This window comes from Balaenoptera ricei, chromosome 1 (genome assembly GCF_028023285.1).
Source record: "Balaenoptera ricei isolate mBalRic1 chromosome 1, mBalRic1.hap2, whole genome shotgun sequence".
NCBI classification, from domain to species: domain Eukaryota; kingdom Metazoa; phylum Chordata; class Mammalia; order Artiodactyla; family Balaenopteridae; genus Balaenoptera; species Balaenoptera ricei.
In genome coordinates, this window is record NC_082639.1 from 99745697 (window position 1) to 99764059 (window position 18363).

Below are 18363 nucleotides of genomic sequence, written 5' to 3' on the forward strand. Positions count from 1 at the left end.
TAGATAATTGTTCAGTTGGCACAACGATACAACAAAAGTCATGAAGGCGGCTCACAAATGACTGGAGTATGGAAAACATTGGTCTCATAAGCCTCTTCATGTTAGTGCTGAAAACACTGAGGCCCAAAAGGGTGAAGTTTAAGGTTGGCAAGAAGCAGACCTGGGGTTAGAATTGAATCCTCCAGAGCCCAGCATGGTGTTCTTCTTAGTATCCCAGGCCACCTTCCCCCCTTGAGCTCCCTGCACCAGAAGGCATTTTGATTAGGGCTCTTTGGCTTTTAAATAACAGCTTTATTGAGATATAACTCCCATACCATAAAATTCACCCTTTTAAACTGTGCAATTCAGTGGGTTTTAGTATATTCACAGCATTGTACAACCAACAGCACACTCAATGTTAGAACATTTATCACCACCAATATCAGCACCATATCCATTGGTAATCACCCTCCCCCTCAAGCCCCTGGCAACAACTAATCTACTTTCTATCTCTATAGGTTTACCTGTTCTGGACATTTTACATAAATGAAATCATATACTATGTGGTCTTTTGTGCTGGCTTCTTTCCCATAGTGTATGTTTTCAAAGTTCATCCGTGTTGTAGCATGTATCAGCACTTCACTGCTTTGTAAGGCTGAGTAATATTCCATGGTATGGATATACTACATTTCAGTTACTCATTTATCAGTTCATGGACATTTGAGTTGTTTCCACTTTTGGCTATCATGATGAATGCTGCTAAGAACATGGGTGTACAAGTTTTGCATGGATATATCATTTTTCTTGGATATATACCTAGAAGTGGAATTGTCTGGTCATATGCTATGATTGGGGTTCTTGATTGCAGACAACAGAAGTTGGCCCTGGCCCTCTTGAACAAAGAAGAAATTATCAGCAAGATAGTGGAGGCTTCCAGAATCCACAAGGGGAGAGGCTGAAGGGCTGGGCCTGGAAAATGGGACAAGAGCCACAGGTAGGTCAGTGGCCAGGCAATTGAGCCTCAGGCAGGGCCACGCCATGGAAGTGCTCAGGCCTGCACACCACTGTAGCCTGCCAAAGGGAAATTAAGGAAACGGTATGAAGTTGAAGTTGGAGGGAATGATGGACATCCCCCAAAAGACAAACATCTACTACAACGTGGATAGATTATAAGGGGGAAAGGCCAGGCCTCCTGGAGTAGCAGAACCTAGCAAACCTGGGACAAGAAAGGCAGGCAGAATGAAATACAGAGGTAGGAGTAGGTAAGGAGAGCAGGTGAGAGAGGCTCAGCTGTAGGATGGCCTCTGTTTGGGCCCCAGACTGATCTGCCTCTCCATTTCCCCCCATCTCGACTTTTCCTCCATTCTTCTGTCCTCCCTTGCTGGCTTCTTCTGGCAAGATTTTGAAGACACTGAAAGGAATATATATACACACTGGAGGAATTCACTAGGCTGTAAGCTCCACGAGAACAAGGGACCAAATCTGCCTTTCTCCCCACAGTAGCCTCACTGCCTAGAACAGTGCCTGGCACATAGTAGATGCTCAATAAACACCTATTGAAATCATGAATGAATATGGGCAAAAAGTAGTTGAGAAAAAAAGAATCCCACATCATATAGATTGAATTATTACTCCCAATTCTTTACTCTTTCCTGTTACAGTTACTATACATACATGTCCTTTGCCATTTAACTTTGCAGTACCTGTTACAGAGTAGGTGAAGAATATGTCCCTGCTCCGCTGATGTTGGGCACAGCCATGTGATTTGCTTTGGCCAATGAACTGTTAGTGGACATGAGGCCAGCAAAAGCTTAAATGTGCTTGTGCAATTTACTTGGTCCCATGCACTCCTCCATCCACCCTGAGAACCTGGGTGGCCCCCGAGTAGCCACTGGCCCAAGAAAAATGAGGAGGTTTGTGGAGCCATTCTGAACACAACCTGCAGCTGGAGCCAAACCCAGTGGGTCTCAGGAGAGCCACAGCTGATCCACAGACCTGCGAGTGAGAAAAATGAGTGTATAAATGACTTTAGAGTCCAATAGACCTAGGTTGAACTTGAGCTTATTAATTCTGCCAAAGCAACATGCTGTATGATTCCAACTACGTGACATTCTGGAAAAGGCCAAACTATGGAGACAGTAAAAAGATCAGTGGTTGCAAAGGGTTCAGAGAAGTGAGAGAGGGATGAGTATGAGGAGTACGGGGATTTTTAGGGCAGTGAAATTATTCTGTATGATATTGTAATGGTAATATACATCATTACACATTTATCAAAACCCACAGACTATGCGATATGAGTGAACCTTAATGTAAAGTATGGACTTTAGTTGATAGTAATGTATCCATATTGGTTCATCAGTTGTAACAATTGTACCATACTAATGCTAGATATTAATAATAATAGAGGAAACTGAGTCAGGGATGGTGGTGGTGGTGGTGAGGAGGTATAGGGGAATTCTCTGTACTTCTCAATTTTTCTGTAAGCCTAAAACTCCTCAAAAAAAAAAAGTCTATGAATTAATTTCAAAAAAACAAAAACCAACAAACAAAATTCTATCATCCTGTACTTAATGTCTCCATGTCTGTTTCCATGTCCCTAAAATGGGGATAACGCCTGCCTTACGGAGTGTTGTGAGGGTGAACATATTTAGCTGCAGAGCCTCTCACGGCAGCGCTTGGTAGATTGTTGGCTGCCCATGAAGCATCCATTCCCTCTCTCACAAATCCCAATTTTTACATAGGTTTCGAACACGTCCTCCTGTGCTTCCTGCGAAACTGATCTCACCCTGAACTTCGGAGCTGGTCTTAATTGGTGTAGGGCGATCCCAACCCTCTCACCACCATTATTGGTTCAGGAACTCAGGCATGTGCTGGTCAGCAGAGAGCACGGGTCCAGCCCCAGCCACGTGCTCAGGAACGGGTGTGTGGATCAGTCAGGTTCTTAGCTGCAATAACAGAAGCTGACTCTGGGTGATTCAGCACTTTACAAATTTATTAAAAGGACAATGGGTGGGTGGCTCACAAGATCATAAGGAGAGCTGGAGATCCAGGCTCCAGGCCAAGCTGGCCCAAACCACTCCACAGTGCAGAGCTACAAGAAAACTGCTGCCACCACCAAGCTCTGGATGCGGGCGCTGCAGACTGTACCCCAGCTGCTTCTATGCCAGGAGCTCAACTTTACTGCAACCACTGATGCCTGCACTGCAGGAGGGAGAGAGGAGGGAGGAGAAGCAGGCTCTGTACTTTTCTTCTCGCATCACTAGCTGGAGTAAAAGTCTTGTGTCTGTGTCAGGAGAGCAAAATCTGGCTTCCACCTTGGGGAGGTGGGACTAAACATTTTAAACTTGTCCTAATAAAGGATGAGTGTTCAAAAGAGCCACAGTGGTAACAAGTATGACAGATTCTGCCACAAGGTTGGCTCCAGTTTGAGAAAATGAGGCACAACAGCATTGTTTGTTGGGACTTCTTAGGAAAACTCTCTTCCTCATGCATAAGACAGACACAAGAAGAGACTCTCTTTTCCTCTGGACATTGTGATGTGTTGGTGTGGTGTTTGGAGTGCAATAAATCATTTTGGCATGAGGGAAGCCAGACTGAAAATGAAGCCAGTACACGCAGGAGGGAAGAAATAAGAGAGGAACAGAACGAGCACAGAGCCATTGTTCTCGTCTGCTTCTGAAGCCATCCAACCTCTTCATTTCCAGCTACATGAGCAAGTGTGGCTTGGATTTTCTGTTGCTTGCAGCCACATGCATCCTAATGGATGCAGTAGCGATTACACACAAAAAACTACTAGAGACAGCAAAAGGCAAGGAAATCAGTGAAGACCTGGGTTCTAGCCCCATTTCTGCCTTGCTCCTCTTAGCCAAAGCATTTAATCTCTGAGCCACAGTTTTGCCTCTTTCACAGAGCTGTTGCCGAGTGAAATCAAGGCTGGAAGATCCCTGTGTAGACTAGTCTAAGCGCCGCGGATTATTATTCTTCCCTACAGGCTCTTGTGATCAAATGAGACAGGGGCAAAAACATGGTAATAAATGCACAAACAAACAGCTGTTTTCTCAAAGGCTTTAACATTCCAGGTCCCCATTTGGCCCAAGTTTTCATGTATTCTCTATACTTGGCAGCTGGGTGGGAGGTAATGGGAGGTTAGGAAAGAGAAGGAAATGCTTTGAAGTAGAATTAGGTCAAAGCTGATCACTAAACTGTGTGTAGATTTGGAGAGTTTGCTTTTCCCTTTCTCTGTATTCTTAAAGATGCATCAGAAAAACTGTAGGCTCTTGTTCAGGAGGGCAGGGAGGGAGGGAGGAAGGATGCCAGATATGCCTGATGTTTTACCTTTATTCTCTTATATTATCCTCACAGCAGCCCTTGGAGGTAGGGATGTTTGCTTCTGTTTTCAGGTGTGGAAACGGCTTAGAGAGGTCAAGTCCCCTGCTCTCGGCATGAACTTGAACTTAGTCCTATCAGATTCCAGACCACGTGCTCTGTTCAGTATCCCTCGCCAGCCCCCAGGAAAACATGGAAACACGCTCCGCCTGGGTATTGAGCTCCAGAGGTTTAAACTGAAGCTTAGAGAGGGCCGAGGGAAGGCACTGTTTCCTTGGGTTAACTTCAAACGTTCTTTTCCCCTGAGGGAGGCACTGGTGGTCATATGTGTAAATACCGAGGATGTCTTTGCAGGATGTGTGAGGGTGGCAGGGAAGGGAACAGGGCCTCTGGGGGATGGTGGAGAGACAGGCTCTAACTTTTCACTGTTGGCCTTCTCCTTGGTAAACATTGTACTATGTGCATGTATTACCTACTGAGAAAGTAAATTACATGATATTTGGTGTTTAGGCATTAGGCTGCTGCTTTCCAACAGTGACCTGGACTAGTCACTCTTTAATATTTCCTCATTTGTAAAATAGGGATAAAAATGTCTACCTCTCAGACCTGCTCGGAAGGTTAGATCATAAAATGCGCAGGAAAGGATTTGGCACTGAGTAAACGCTCAATAAGCAGAGGCCGTTTCTCGAAACTGCAAAGCTCTAGCCATATGAAAGCTACAATCAATAGGCCATTATTGTTTGTTGTTCAGGACATTTACACAGATAATTTTGGAATATTTAAATTTTCAACCTGTACTACCTCTTGGGTCTGAAATAGTTTGGCAAGTTCACCATGAGGATAAGCCATATGTTACAGGAGAGAACATAGGTGTGAGGTCAGAGAGATCTGACTTCAGAACCTAAGGCTGTGTAACCCTGAGCAAGGTGCTCAAGTTCTCTGAACTTTAGCTCCCTTGTAGCCCTGGGATGATTGGATTCTCATGGGTGGTCTTCGTTCCTCATCAGATGCCCACATCCCAAACCAGATTCAACTCCGTAACACATTAGTTAGAAATCTATTGGGAGATATAGGGAAAAAGACACAGATCACACACTACATAAGGGACACAATCAAATTCTCCATCAGACACCTTTCTTTTCCATCCATCCTCCCAAATTCCTCTTCCCTGCCAATCATTTTCTTGCTCTCTTCTTTTCACCTCTATAACTTTTAAAAACTCTCTCTGTTGTCGGGAGCAGTTCGTCTCTACCCTCAGCAGGTGAGCCCCACTCAGCAAAACAAAGACGAAGCAGAAGACGCATTTTTGGTTCTTGAGTGTGTCTCTTTGGAGCGGGGATGGGGGCAGCCTCAGTCCATCCTGCCATGTGTAATTGGGGGATAATTATACTTACCTTGCCAGGCTGTTGTGAGGATGAGCAGAGCTGGAATTCAAGTCCGAGTCTTCTGACCTCAAGTTCAATATCCCTTCCCACAGCTACAACAGAATATTATAGGATCTTGGTTACTAGAAACTCACCTAGCTTGAACTCTCAATCTAACTTTTTCTAATTTTGTTGTTGTTATACGTTCAGCTTTTAGAAGAGACCAAGAGCTAGTCAGGAATGTGAAAATAAAAATTTAGTTTCCAGAATAAGTGCTGGGGTCAGTACAATTTTATGCCAACGTCTTATTCTCTCTGTATCTGTGATGCCAACCAGGGAGACTTGAATTTAGAGTGATGACCCCCGAAGCAGAGCGACATCCTCCCTTGTCAATGAGCCATCTTACTGTGCTTACTCACCTCCACTTAGGCAAGAAGTTGGACTGAGATGTTTCAAAAATCATCTGCAAGACTTGAGATGTGATGAGGTTGTCTTCTTAGTCTGACTTCCCACTTTGTAAAAACCTTCTAGCAAGTTGGGATTTCCCTGTATAAGACCTCTCAGAAAGTGAAAGGAGCAAGGGTGACCAAGTCTATCAAGAAGCTCAGCAGAGAGAGGCAAGCTGGCTGAGGCAGTCAGCAGCCGGGCCAGGAGTAGATTGTGTATAAGTTTCCTAGGGCTGCTGTAACAAAGTATCGCAAACTCGGTGACTTAAAACAACAGAAATTTATCCTCTCAGTTCTGGAGGCTGTAAGTCCAAAGCCCAGGTGTTGGCAGGGCTGTGTCGTCTCTGAAGGCTCTAGGGGAGGATCCTCCCTTGCTTCTTCCTAGCTTCTGGTGTTGCCGGCAATCCTTGGCACACTTTGGCTGGTAGATGAATCACTACAGTCCGTGCCTCAGACATCACACACATGGTGGTCTCCCTGTGCGTCTCTGTGATCTCTTCTTTTTTATTTCTTATTCTTTTTTTTAAATTGAAGTATAGTTGATTTACCATGTTGGGTTTGTTTTAGGCGTACAGCAAAGTGATTTCTTTTTCATATTCTTTTCCATTATAAGTTATTACAAGATATTGAACATAGTTCCCTGTGCTCTACAGTAGGACCTTGCTGTGATCTCTTCTTATAAGGACACCAGTCACTGGATCAGGCCTGCTCAATCCAGTATGACCTCATCTTAACTAATCACATCGGCAAAGACCCTATTTTCCAATAAGGTCACATTCACAGGTCCTGGGGGTTAGGACTTCAACTCATCTTTTTGGGGGACACACTTCAACTCACAACAGAGTGTTCTTCCTATCTTCCAAGTTTGTCAGACAAGGTACCTGCTGAAATGATTCAAAAGCTAGCACACAACTAACAGTGACCGAAGGGAGGAGGCTGGTGGGAAGGCGAACTTGTGGGCATTTCCAAAAATGGGGCAGTGGAGGCCTTGAGTGCCAACTCAGTTCTTAATCTCCTCCTCCAGTCCTGGTGGAGGCACAGTTTCATAACATCCGAAGTACAGGATACTTTGCTAGTCTTAACCTAACCCATAACTTCAAAATTAATGTTGGCAAATTGGCTCATTCATCATTTATAAGATACAGTTTCACATGATGGTTAACACCCCCTTCTAAGGTAGATGTGCGTGTAATTCATTCCAGTTTTTAAGAGACATCTCCCAGAATTCTCAAATTTATTGTCAAATAACAGTTCCAAAAAATTGCATCTGATGCTGACTCAGACCTGGCAGGGAGAGTTGCCACTGGCACTGAGCTCTGGCACCGATTTTGACTTCCCAGCGGGAGAACCCCAAGGATGGAAGCCCACAGGCGTGATTGCCCTCTTAGATTAAGATTTAATAGGATGGCCTCCCCCACCCAGGCTGCCAATCAGTGCCGGATCAGTGCCACAAGCCAACACTTGGCCTTGCTGTGCACAAGGGCAGTGAGGAAGACTTGGCAAAATTTTAATTAACTGAAGATAAATAAACATACAGAGGGAGCATGAGTCCATTAGCTGGCACCACCACCCGGAGAGAAAAGACCTCACTAATCACATGCCACAGCAGGTGAAAGGACCTGCAGACCGGCAGTGTCCATTTGCTCTCAAATTGAAAACCATATTTTCAAAATAAATATGCATGGGGTCTCTGTTTGTCATGTTGTTTCTCCTGAAAAGCAGGAAAGCTGGGATATTAATGAGCAACTGTTTTCGATATTTCAGCCCAGGAAAGCTGAAAACACAAGTGCAGCCAAACAAGGCTGGAATGGCCCTTCCCGTGGAGGAGAGAGAGAGGGAAGTTGTTCAGGAAGCCAAGCAAAGGCAATCAGAAATTGAGGACCCATCTCCAAGGGAAAACACAAATAACGCAGTCAGCCTGGGCTGGATCAACTGAATCTAGAAGTGGTGGAAGATCAGGTGTGGCAGAGGTATGCTATTTGATCAGAGTCAAGGAGTCAGCAAGGTTAGATCCTAGGTAGGCCTGCAATTCACCAACCTTGATTTGGATTGCAAGATGGACAAGAGACAGGGCGGGAGCTTAAGTTTACAACATTCTAGAGGAAGATTTTATACAGTTTTAGAACCTCGTCAGAAAGCAGGCACATCGGGCTTCCCTGGTGGCGCAGTGGTTGAGAATCTGCCTGCCAATGCAGGGGACACGGGTTCGAGCCCTGGTCTGGGAAGATCCCACATGCCACGGAGCAACTAGGCCCGTGAGCCACAACTACTGAGCCTGCGCGTCTGGAGCCTGTGCTCCGCAACAAGAGAGGCTGCGATAGTGAGAGGCCCGCGCACCGCGATGAAGAGTGGCCCCCGCTTGCCACAACTAGAGAAAGCCCTAGCACAGAAACGAAGACCCAACATAGTAATCAATCAATCAATCGATCAATAAATCTTTAAAAAAAAAAAAAAAGGGCCTGTGCCTTTAAAAAAAAAAACCATATTAAGATGGTTTAAAAAAAAAAAGCATAATTATTAAAAAAAAAAAAAAAAGAAAGCAGGCACTTCATTTAATTATTACGATATTTATTCATCACTTACCGCATAACAAGTGCTATCCAGATCTGGAGGCACAGCAGTGAGGAAGATTTTTTTAACAAAGTCTCTATTCTCACGAAGCTTACATTCTAGCTGGAGGAAGGGAATGACAAAACCAGAAAAGATCAGGTGGCAGCTAAGTGCAGAGACCTGAATGGCCAGAAAGAGCTGGCTGTGCAAAGACCTGGAGAGCATTCCAGGGAACAGCAAGTGCAAGGCCCCGTGGGAGGTGGGAGCTTGGTCTCTTGGAGGAATGGAGGAAAGGCCAGTGTGGTTGAAGCTCAGTGAGAAAGGAGATGAGTAGTAGAGGAAAAGAGTAGGCAGGGACAAGGTAAGGAGATTGGATTTTATTCCAAGTGCAATTATTTATACTTATTTACACGAAAACTGCCATTCCCTCTAGATTACAAACTTCAAGAGAGCAGAGACTATATCTGTCTTGCTTATTCCATACCTAATTTGCATTCCAGGGCATGTACTGCCTGCTTTTTTTTTCTTTCTCCTCCCTCCCCTCCTTCCTTCCTTCCTCCTCCTCCTCCTCCCTTCCCCTCCTCTCCCTCCTCCTCCTCCTCCTTCTTCTTCCTCCTACTATTACAGGTATATAAGATTTCTCCCCCACCCCCAACTAAGTTGTAAACTATTTGATGGCTTGAGTCTGGTCCTCTTCTTCTGACCTTTCTATAGTGTGGTGGGTCAGCCTCCAAGATGACCTCCAGTAATCCTTGCTTTCTTGCATGGTCCTCTTTCACACTGAATCAGGTCTGTCACTGTGTGACTAGTAAATAAGGTAGGAGGGATAGTGTATGACATTCAAGGCTAGGCTGTAAAAGTCACTGCAGCATCTGACTTGGTCTCTTGGTTTCTTGCCTGGGGGGAGGCCAGCTGCCATGCCATGAGGGCACTCAAGCAGTGACATGGAGAGACCCACATGGAGAAGAACTGAGTCCCCTGACCACAGCCAGCAGCAGTTTGGCAGTCAGGTGAGTGAGCACCTTGGAAGTGGATCCTCCTGCCCCAGCCAAGCCTTCAGATGATTGTAGCCCCAGCTGACGTATGACTGCAACCACATGAGAGACCCTGGGCCAGAACTGCCCCCTGCGTCCTTCCCAAATTCCTGAGCAACAGAAACTGTGAGAGATAATAAATGATTGGTTTTTTAAAAAAAATTAATTAATTAATTTATTTATTTTTGGCTGTGTTGGGTTTTCGTTTCTGTGTGCAGGCTTTCTCTAGTTGCGGCGAGAGGGGGCTACTCTTCATCGCGGAGCATGGGCTTCTCATTGTCGTGGCTTCTCTTGTTGCAGAGCACAGGCTGTAGACGCGCAGGCTCAGTAGTTGTGGCGCGTGGGCTTAATTGCTCCACGGCATGTGGGATCTTCCCAGACCAGGGCTCGAACCCGTGTCCCTTGCATTGGCAGGCAGATTCTTAACCACTGTGCCACCAGGGAAGCCCGATTGGTTTTTTTAAGCCACTAAACTTTGGGTGACTTCTTAGGCAGTATTAAATAACCAGGGGGCATAGCATTAAGGTCATGCACAAAGTAGCGGGGTGAAAACACAGCTCTGAGGAAGGCCCTTTTTCTGTGGGACAGAGGGTCAGGGAGCACCTGAAACAAGGGGAGGGCTAATGCTATGCCTGAGGGCATCTAAGAGTCAGGTCTGAAAGAAGGGACCACTGATGAGACCATTCAAGAATAAATGTGCAGGGCAGAATTTTTCAGCTATTATCTCCTGGAGAGAAGACAAAAGCCAGGAGATCCAACCAAATTATATCTGCAAGAATCTAGAACCTGTGCAACTTCCCCAGGTTTGTTGTTTTTGTTACCGTGGTCTAGTTTTGCAGAGTGAAAAGCTCTTGAGTGTTTGTTTAGGGTAACACATCACTAAGAGTCAGGGAGAGGGGTGGGAGGAGGCAGCTACCAGGAGGGGAGGCAAGCGAGTGAGGCCCTGGGACCTGCTGAGGCAATCAAGTCAGGACAGAAGCCCGACTGGGCCTGAGTCACGCCCCCAGGGCTTAATAGTTGAAAGTCTACTGTACCTGTGTGTTGCACAGAGTGAAAACATTTCAGTAACATCCTGGGGCATAGGCACAGCCGTTTCCAAATCTGCCCTCTTCCTAAGACTCTTTGCTTTTGTCAGAGCTGGCACCTCGCAGGTGGAAATGTGGAGTCATCTCAATGAGCTGTGTGAGGCATATGCCCAGCAAATTATTTATCCTCAAACAACCCCCTCCTGACAACTTTGTCTGGCTGCTTATTTGTGTAATTAATTTACGTCGTTCAGTTGAAGTCTGTTGAATTATTTCAAAATAAGTTTTATCTAGAACGCCCATATATGAAACCAATAAAAGCAGTGTTGTTGCAGTTAAGGCGGGAATGGGAGAGGGTGCTGGACCCTGCCTCCCCTCAGCTTCCCCTCGCTTCCCAGGAGCCCTAATGTTCTCAAGATCATAGCTTGAAAGTCACAGATCAAGGGTATTCTACAGTCTGCCACAAGGTTTTATAATGATCTGACATTTGTGATGATTTATGCTGCTCTTTTCTTCCATGACTGAAAATAAATAGATTGATCTTCCTCAGATACCACCTTATCACATACTTCCCATGCCCAACACCTCTTGTGCGATCCTGCTTCTCAGAAGTTAAAGTGCAAGCTGTTTTCTCGGTGTTGTCTCTGCTCCTGGTAAATAACCCCCTCTCCAGCCACACTCCCTCTTCACAGTCCCCGTGTGTCCTCCCTTCAGGCCCCGTGTTTGCATCTCCTCCCCCATCCACATGGGCACTGCTTAGACGCCACTTCCTGGGGACTTCTCTGCACTCCCCCCCACAAAGGATTTCCCTCACCTGTATTCCTTTGGCAAACACTATCTGGACCTGCTGACGACCCTTAAAATTACTATGGATCAAAAGTCACAGAAACATGAGGGTTGCCAGGAACCTGAGGGATGGTCTATTTCAAGCCCTTATTTCATAGATCAAGAGAATAAAGCCCAAGAGCTGAAGTAACTTGTTCAAGGTCACACAGCTAGTTAGTGCCAAAGTCACACAGAGAGTCCAGTTCTTCAGGCTAGGTTCAATACTCTGGGAGCCTCTTGAAGGCAGAGACCGTGTTTTATATTTCCTTGAATTCCTTACATGTAGTAGGTGTTCAATTAATACTTGTGACAGTGTTGATTGATCGGTGGTTGAGGACTTTTCTTCACCTTAGTGGTTAATCAGAAGCCAAGGCTGAGGATGAAGTCTCAGAGGCAGCAGCTGCAGAAGACAGTGTTTGTTACCCAACTACAAGTGCCAGAGCCTGCATCTGGAGGGCAAGCGTAAAAGAAGGGCAAAGAAACGTCCCTGACCCTGAAACTGTGTTTCTCTGAATGTTAACCTTCTGGTCTGTAAAATCAGGATAGTATGAGGATTGGGAAAATGTATGTAAAGTACCTGGCACACCTAGGGACTCAGTAAATGTTTGCTATTTAAAAAAAATCACATTACTCTTGTTTCTAACATTTTATTGCAAAATTTTTCAAACACATAGCAAAGTGGCAAGAATTTTACAGGGAACAGCTGTCTACCAGCCACCTAAATTCTACCATTAACATTTTACTAAAATTGCTTTCTCACACGTTTATCCATCTATCCACCCATCAATCTATTTTATTTTAGTGGTGCATTTCAGTGTAATTTGCAGATATCAGAACACTTTCCCCTAATTACTTAAGCATGCATATCATTAACTAGAGCTCAATCTTTGTTTAGTTTTTTCATTTGAGGTAAAATTTAGATACAATGGAATACACAAATCTTAAGGGTACTTTCACTGAGTTTTGACAAATGCAAGTGCCTGTGTAATCCAAACTCCCATCAAGATGTAGAGAACACTTCTATCACCACAGAAAGTTCCCTCACACCCTTTCCCATATCTCTTCCCTGAGCCATAGAGGCAACCATGGTTTGGATTTTTTGCCCACCCTTAATTACCTATTAGAGAGCATCATATAAATGGAATTATATAGTATGTACTCTTTTACATAAGGCTCCTTTCACTCAGCATAATGTTTTTGAAACCCATCCATGATGGTGTGTGATTAGTGGTCCATCTTTTTTGTTGCTGAATAGTATTCCTTTGTATGAATATACTACAATTTGTTTGTCAATTATCCTGCTATGAATTTTTTAAAAATCCTGCTATGAATTTTTTTTAATGTTTATTTATTTATTTTCTTATTAGTCATCCATTTTATACACATCAGTGTATACATGTCAATCCCAATCTCCCAATTCATCCCACCGCCACCCCCACCCCCTGCTGCTTTCCCCCTTTGTTGTTCATACATTTGTTCTCTACATCTGTGTCTCAATTTCTGTTCTGCAAACCAGTTCATCTGTACCATTTTCTAGGTTCCACATATATGTGTTAATATATGATATTTGTTTTTCTCTTTCTTACTTACTTCACTCTGTATGATAGTCTCTGGATGCATCCACGTCTCTACAAATGACCCAATTTTGTTCCTTTTTATGGCTGAGTAATATTCCATTGTGTATATGTACCACATCTTCTTTATCCATTCGTCTGTCGATGGGCATTTAGGTTGCTTCCATGACCTGGCTATCGTAAATAGTGCTGCAATGAACATTGCAGTGCATGTGTCTTTTTAAATTATGGTTTTCTCTGTGTATATGCCCAGTAGTGGGATTGCTGGGTCATATGGTAATTCTATTTTTAATTCTTTAAGGAACCTCCATACTGTTCTCCACAGTGGCTGTGTCAATTTACATTCCCACCAACGGTGCAAGAGGGTTCCCTTTTCTCCACACCCTCTCCAGCATGTGTTGTTTGTAGATTTTCTGATGATGCCCATTCTAACTGGTGTGAGGTGATACCTCATTGTAGTTTTGATTTGCATTTCTCTAATAATTAGTGATGTTGAGCGCTTTTCATGTGCTTCTTGGCCATCTGTATGTCTTCTTTGGAGAAATGTCTTTTAGGTCTTCTGCCCATTTTTGGATTGGGTTGTTTGCTTTTTTAATATTGAGCTGCATGAGCTGTTTATATATTTTAGAGATTAATCCTTTGTCTGATGATTCGTTTGCAAATATTTTCTCCCATTCTGAGGGCTGTCTTTTCGTCGTGTTTATGGTTTCTTTTGCTGTGCAAAAGCTTTTAAGTTTCATTAGGTCCCATTTGTTTATTTTTGTTTTTATTTCCATTACTCTAGGAGGTGGAACAAAAAAGATCTTGCTGTGATTTATGTCAAACAGTATTCTTCCTATGTTTTCCTCTAAGAGTTTTATGGTGCCTGGTCTTACATTTAGGTCTCTAATCCATTTTGAGTTTATTTTTGTGTATGGTGTTAGGGAGTGTTCTAATTTCATTCTTTTACCTGTAACTGTCCAGTTTTCCCAGCACTACTTATTGAAGAGATTGTCTTTTCTCCATTGTATATCCTTGCCTCCTTTGTCATAGATTAGTTGACCATAGGTGCGTGGGTTTATCTCTGGGCTTTCTATCCTGTTCCATTGATCTATATTTCTGTTTTTGTGCCAGTACCATATTGTCTTGATTACTGTAGCTTTGCAGTATAGTCTGAAGTCAGGGAGTCTGATTCCTCCAGCTCCGCTTTTTCCCCTCAAGACTGTTTTGGCTATTTGGGGTCTTTTGTGTCTCCATACAAATTTTAAGATTTTTTGTTCTAGTTCTGTAAAAAATGCCATGGGTAATTTGATAGGGACTGCATTGAATCTGTAGATTGCTTTGGGTAGTATAGTCATTTTCACAATATTGATTCTTCCAATCTAAGATCATGGTATATCTCTCCATCTGTTGGTATCATCTTTTTTTTTTTTTTTTTAATGCTATTCTTGTCTGCTTACATTCTTTTTATTCATTTATGTATGTATGTATGTATGTATGGCTGTGTTGGGTCTTCGTTTCTGTGCAAGGGCTTTCTCTAGTTGTGGCAAGCGGGGGCCACTCTTCATCGCGGTGCGCGGGCCTCTCACTATCGCGGCCTCTCTTTGCCGAGCACAGGCTCCAGACGCGCAGGCTCAGTAATTGTGGCTCACTGGCCGAGTTGCTCCGCGGCATGTGGGATCTTCCCAGACCAGGGCTCGAACCTGCGTCCCCTGCATTGGCAGGCAGATTCTCAACCACTGCGCCACCAGGGAAGCCCTGTTGGTATCATCTTTAATTTCTTTCATCAGTATTCTGCATACAGTTTTCTGTATATAGTTTTCTATATACAGTTTTCTGCATACTGTATAGTTTTCTACATACAGGTCTTTTGTCTCCCTACGTAGGTTTATTCCTAGGTATTTTATTCTTTTTGTTGCAATGGTAAATGGGAGTGTTTCCTTAATTCCTCTTTCAGATTTTTCAACATTAGTATATAGGAATGCAAGAGACTTCTGTGCATTAATTTTGTATCCTGCAACTTTACCAAATTCATTGATTAGCTTAATAGTTTTCTAGTGGCATCTTTAGGATTCCCTATGTATAGTGTCATGTCATCTGCAAACAGTGACAGTTTTACTTCTTCTTTTCCAATTTGTATTCCTTTTATTTCTTTTTCTTCTCTGATTGCCATGGCTAGGACTTCCAAAACTATGTTGAATAATAGTGGTGAGAGTGGACATCCTTGTCTTGTTCCTGATCTTAGAGGAAATGCTTTCAGTTTTTCACCATTGAGAATGATGTTTGCTGTGGGTTTGTCATATATGGCCTTTATTATGTTGAGGTAGGTTCCCTCTATGCCCACTTTCTGGAGAGTTTTTATCATAAATGGGTGTTGAATTTTGTCAAAAGCTTTTTCTGCATCTATTGAGATGATCGTATGGTTTTTATTCTTCAGTTTGTTAATATGGTGTATCACATTGATTGATTTGCATATACTGAAGAATCCTTGCATCCCTGGGATAAATCCCACTTGATTATGGTGTATGATCCTTTTAATGTGTTGTTGTATTCTGTTTGCTAGTATTTTGTTGAGGATTTTTGCATCTATATTCATCAGTGATATTGGTCTGTGATTTTCTTTTTTTGTAGTATCTTTGTCTGGTTTTGGTATCAGGGTGATGGTGGCTTCAGAGAATGAGTTTGGGAGTGTTCCTTCCTCTGCAATTTTTTGGAAGAGTTTGAGAAGGGTGGGTGTTAGCTCTTCTCTAAATGTTTGATGGAATTCACCTGTGAAGCCATCTGGTCCTGGACTTTTGTTTGTTGGAAGATTTTTAATCACAGTTTCAACTTCATTACTTGTGATTGGTCTGTTCATATTTTCTATTTCTCCCTGGTTCAGCCTTGGAAGGTTATACCTTTCTAAGAATTTGTCCATTTCTTCCAGGTTGTCCATTTTATTGGCATAGAGTTGCTTGTAGTAGTCTCTTAGGATGCTTTGTATTTCTGCAGTGTCTGTTGTAACTTCTCCTTTTTCATTTCTAATGTTATTGATTTGAGTCCTCTCCCTCTTCTTCTTGATGAGTCTGGCTAATGGTTTATCAATTTTGTTTATCTTCTCAAAGAACCAGCTTTTAGTTTTATTGATCTTTGCTATTTTTTTTTTTGTTTCTATTTCATTTATTTCTGCTCTGATCTTTATGATTTCTTTCCTTCTGCTAACTTTGGGTTTTGTTTGTTCTTCTTTCTCTAGTTCCTTTAGGTGTAACGTTAGATTGTTTGAGATTTTGCTTGTTTCTTGAGGTAGGCTTGTATTGCTATAAACTTCCCTCTTAGAACTGCTTTTGCTGCATCCCAAAGGTTTTGGATTGTCGTGTTTTCATTATCATTTGTTTCTAAGTATTTTTTGATTTCCTCTTTGATTTCTTCAGTGATCTCTTGGTTATTTAGTAACGTATTGTTTAGCCTCCATGTGTTTGTGTTTTTTACGTTGTTTTCCCTGTAATTGATTTCTAATCTCATAGCATTGTGGTCAGAAAAGATGCTTGATATGATTTCAATTTTCTTAAATTTACTGAGGTTTGATTTGTGACCCAAGGTGTGATCTATCCTGGAGAATGTTCTGTGCGCACTTGAGAAGAAAGTGTAATCTGCTGTTTTTGGATGGAATGTCCTCTAAGTATCATTTAAATCTATCTGGTCTTTTGTGTCATTTAAAGCTTCTGTTTCCTTATTAATTTTCTGTCTGGATGATCTGTTCATTGGTGTAAGTGAGGTTTCAAAGTCTCCCCTATTATTGTGTTACTGTCGATTTCCTCTTTTAGAGCTGTTAGCAGTTGCCTTATGTATTGAGGTGCTCCTATGTTGCATGCATATATATTTATAATTGTTATATCTCCTTGGATTGATCCCTTGACCGTTATGTAGTGTCCTTCCTTGCCTCTTGTAACATTCTTTATTTTAAAGTCTATTTTATCTGATATGAGTATTGCTACTCCAGCTTTCTTTTGATTTCCATTTGCATGGAATATCTTTTTCCATCCCCTCACTTTCAGTCTGTATGTGTCCCTAGGTCTGAAGTGGGTCTCTTGTAGACAGCATATATATGGGTCTTGTTTTTGTATCCATTCAGCGAGCCTGTGTCTTTCGGTTGGAGCATTTAATCCATTCACGTTTAAGGTAATTATTGATATGTATGTTCCTATTACCATTTTCTTAATCATTATGGGTTTTTTTTTGTAGGTCCTTTTCTTCTCTTGTGTTTCCCACTTAGAGAAGTTCCTTTAGCATTTGTTGTAGAGCTGGTTTGGTGGTGCTGAATTCTCTTACCTTTCGCTTGTCTGTAAAGCTTTTGATTTCTCCATCAAATCTAAATGAGATCCTTGCCGGGTAGAGTAATCTTGGTTGTAGGTTCTTCCCTTTCATCACTTTAAGTATATCATGCCACTCCCTTCTGGCTTGTAGAGTTTCTGCTGAGAAATCAGCTGTTAACCTTATGGGAGTTCCCTTGTATGTAATTTGTCATTTTTCCCTTGCTGCTTTCAATAATTTTTCTTTAATTTTTGCCAATTTGATTACTATGTGTCTCAGCGCATTTCTCCTTGGGTTTATCCTGTATGGGACTCTCTGCGCTTCGTGGACTTGGGTGGCTATTTCCTTTCCCACGTCAGGGAAGTTTTCGACTATAATCTCTTCAAATATTTTCTCGGGTCCTTTCTCTCTCTTCTCCTTCTGCGACCCCTATAATGCGAATGTTGTTGCGTTTAATGTTGTCCCAGAGGTCTCTTAGGCTGTCTTCATTTCTTTTCATTCTTTTTTCTTTATTCTGTTCCACAGCAGTGAATTCCACCATTCTGTCTTCCAGGTCACTTATCTGTTCTTCTGCCTCAGTTATTCTGCTATTGATTCCTTCTAGTGTATTTTTCATTTCAGTTATTGTGTTGTTCATCTCTGTTGGTTTGTTCTTTAATTCTTCCAGATCTTTGTTAAACATTTCTTGCATCTTCTCGATCTTTGTCTCCATTCTTTTTCCGAGGTCCTGGATCATCTTCACTATCATTATTCTGAATTCTTTTTCTGGAAGGTTGCCTATCTCCACTTCATTTAGTTGTTTTTCTGGGGTTTTATCTTGTTCCTTGATCTGGTCCATAGCCCTCTGCCTTTTCATTTTGTCTATCTTTCTGTGAATGTGGTTTTTGTTCCATAGGCTGCAGGGTTGTAGTTCTTCTTGCTTCTGCTCTATGAATTTTTAATAAATGCTAGTTAGCTCCCTTCTTTCCTTA

At 42.6% G+C, this 18363-nt stretch overlaps 1 protein-coding gene across 3 annotated transcripts in view; it reads left to right on the forward strand.

The window, feature by feature from the left end:
• The window catches only part of LRIG2 (leucine rich repeats and immunoglobulin like domains 2), a 123368-nt gene that overhangs the window by 91941 nt on the left and 13064 nt on the right, over nucleotides 1-18363 (forward strand). The window contains exons 20-22 of one of the 3 annotated variants that reach the window (XM_059928095.1): nucleotides 848-973; nucleotides 7880-8085; nucleotides 9578-9822. Coding sequence is in view for 1 of the 3 variants with exons in the window: in XM_059928085.1 (XP_059784068.1) it covers nucleotides 7880-7893 (14 nt within the window). In the remaining 2 variants the exon portion in view is untranslated. Of the gene's footprint in view, nucleotides 1-847; nucleotides 974-7879; nucleotides 8086-9577; nucleotides 9823-18363 lie in introns of those variants that run through there. The other 2 variants (XM_059928085.1, XM_059928104.1) reach the window with 2 other exon arrangements.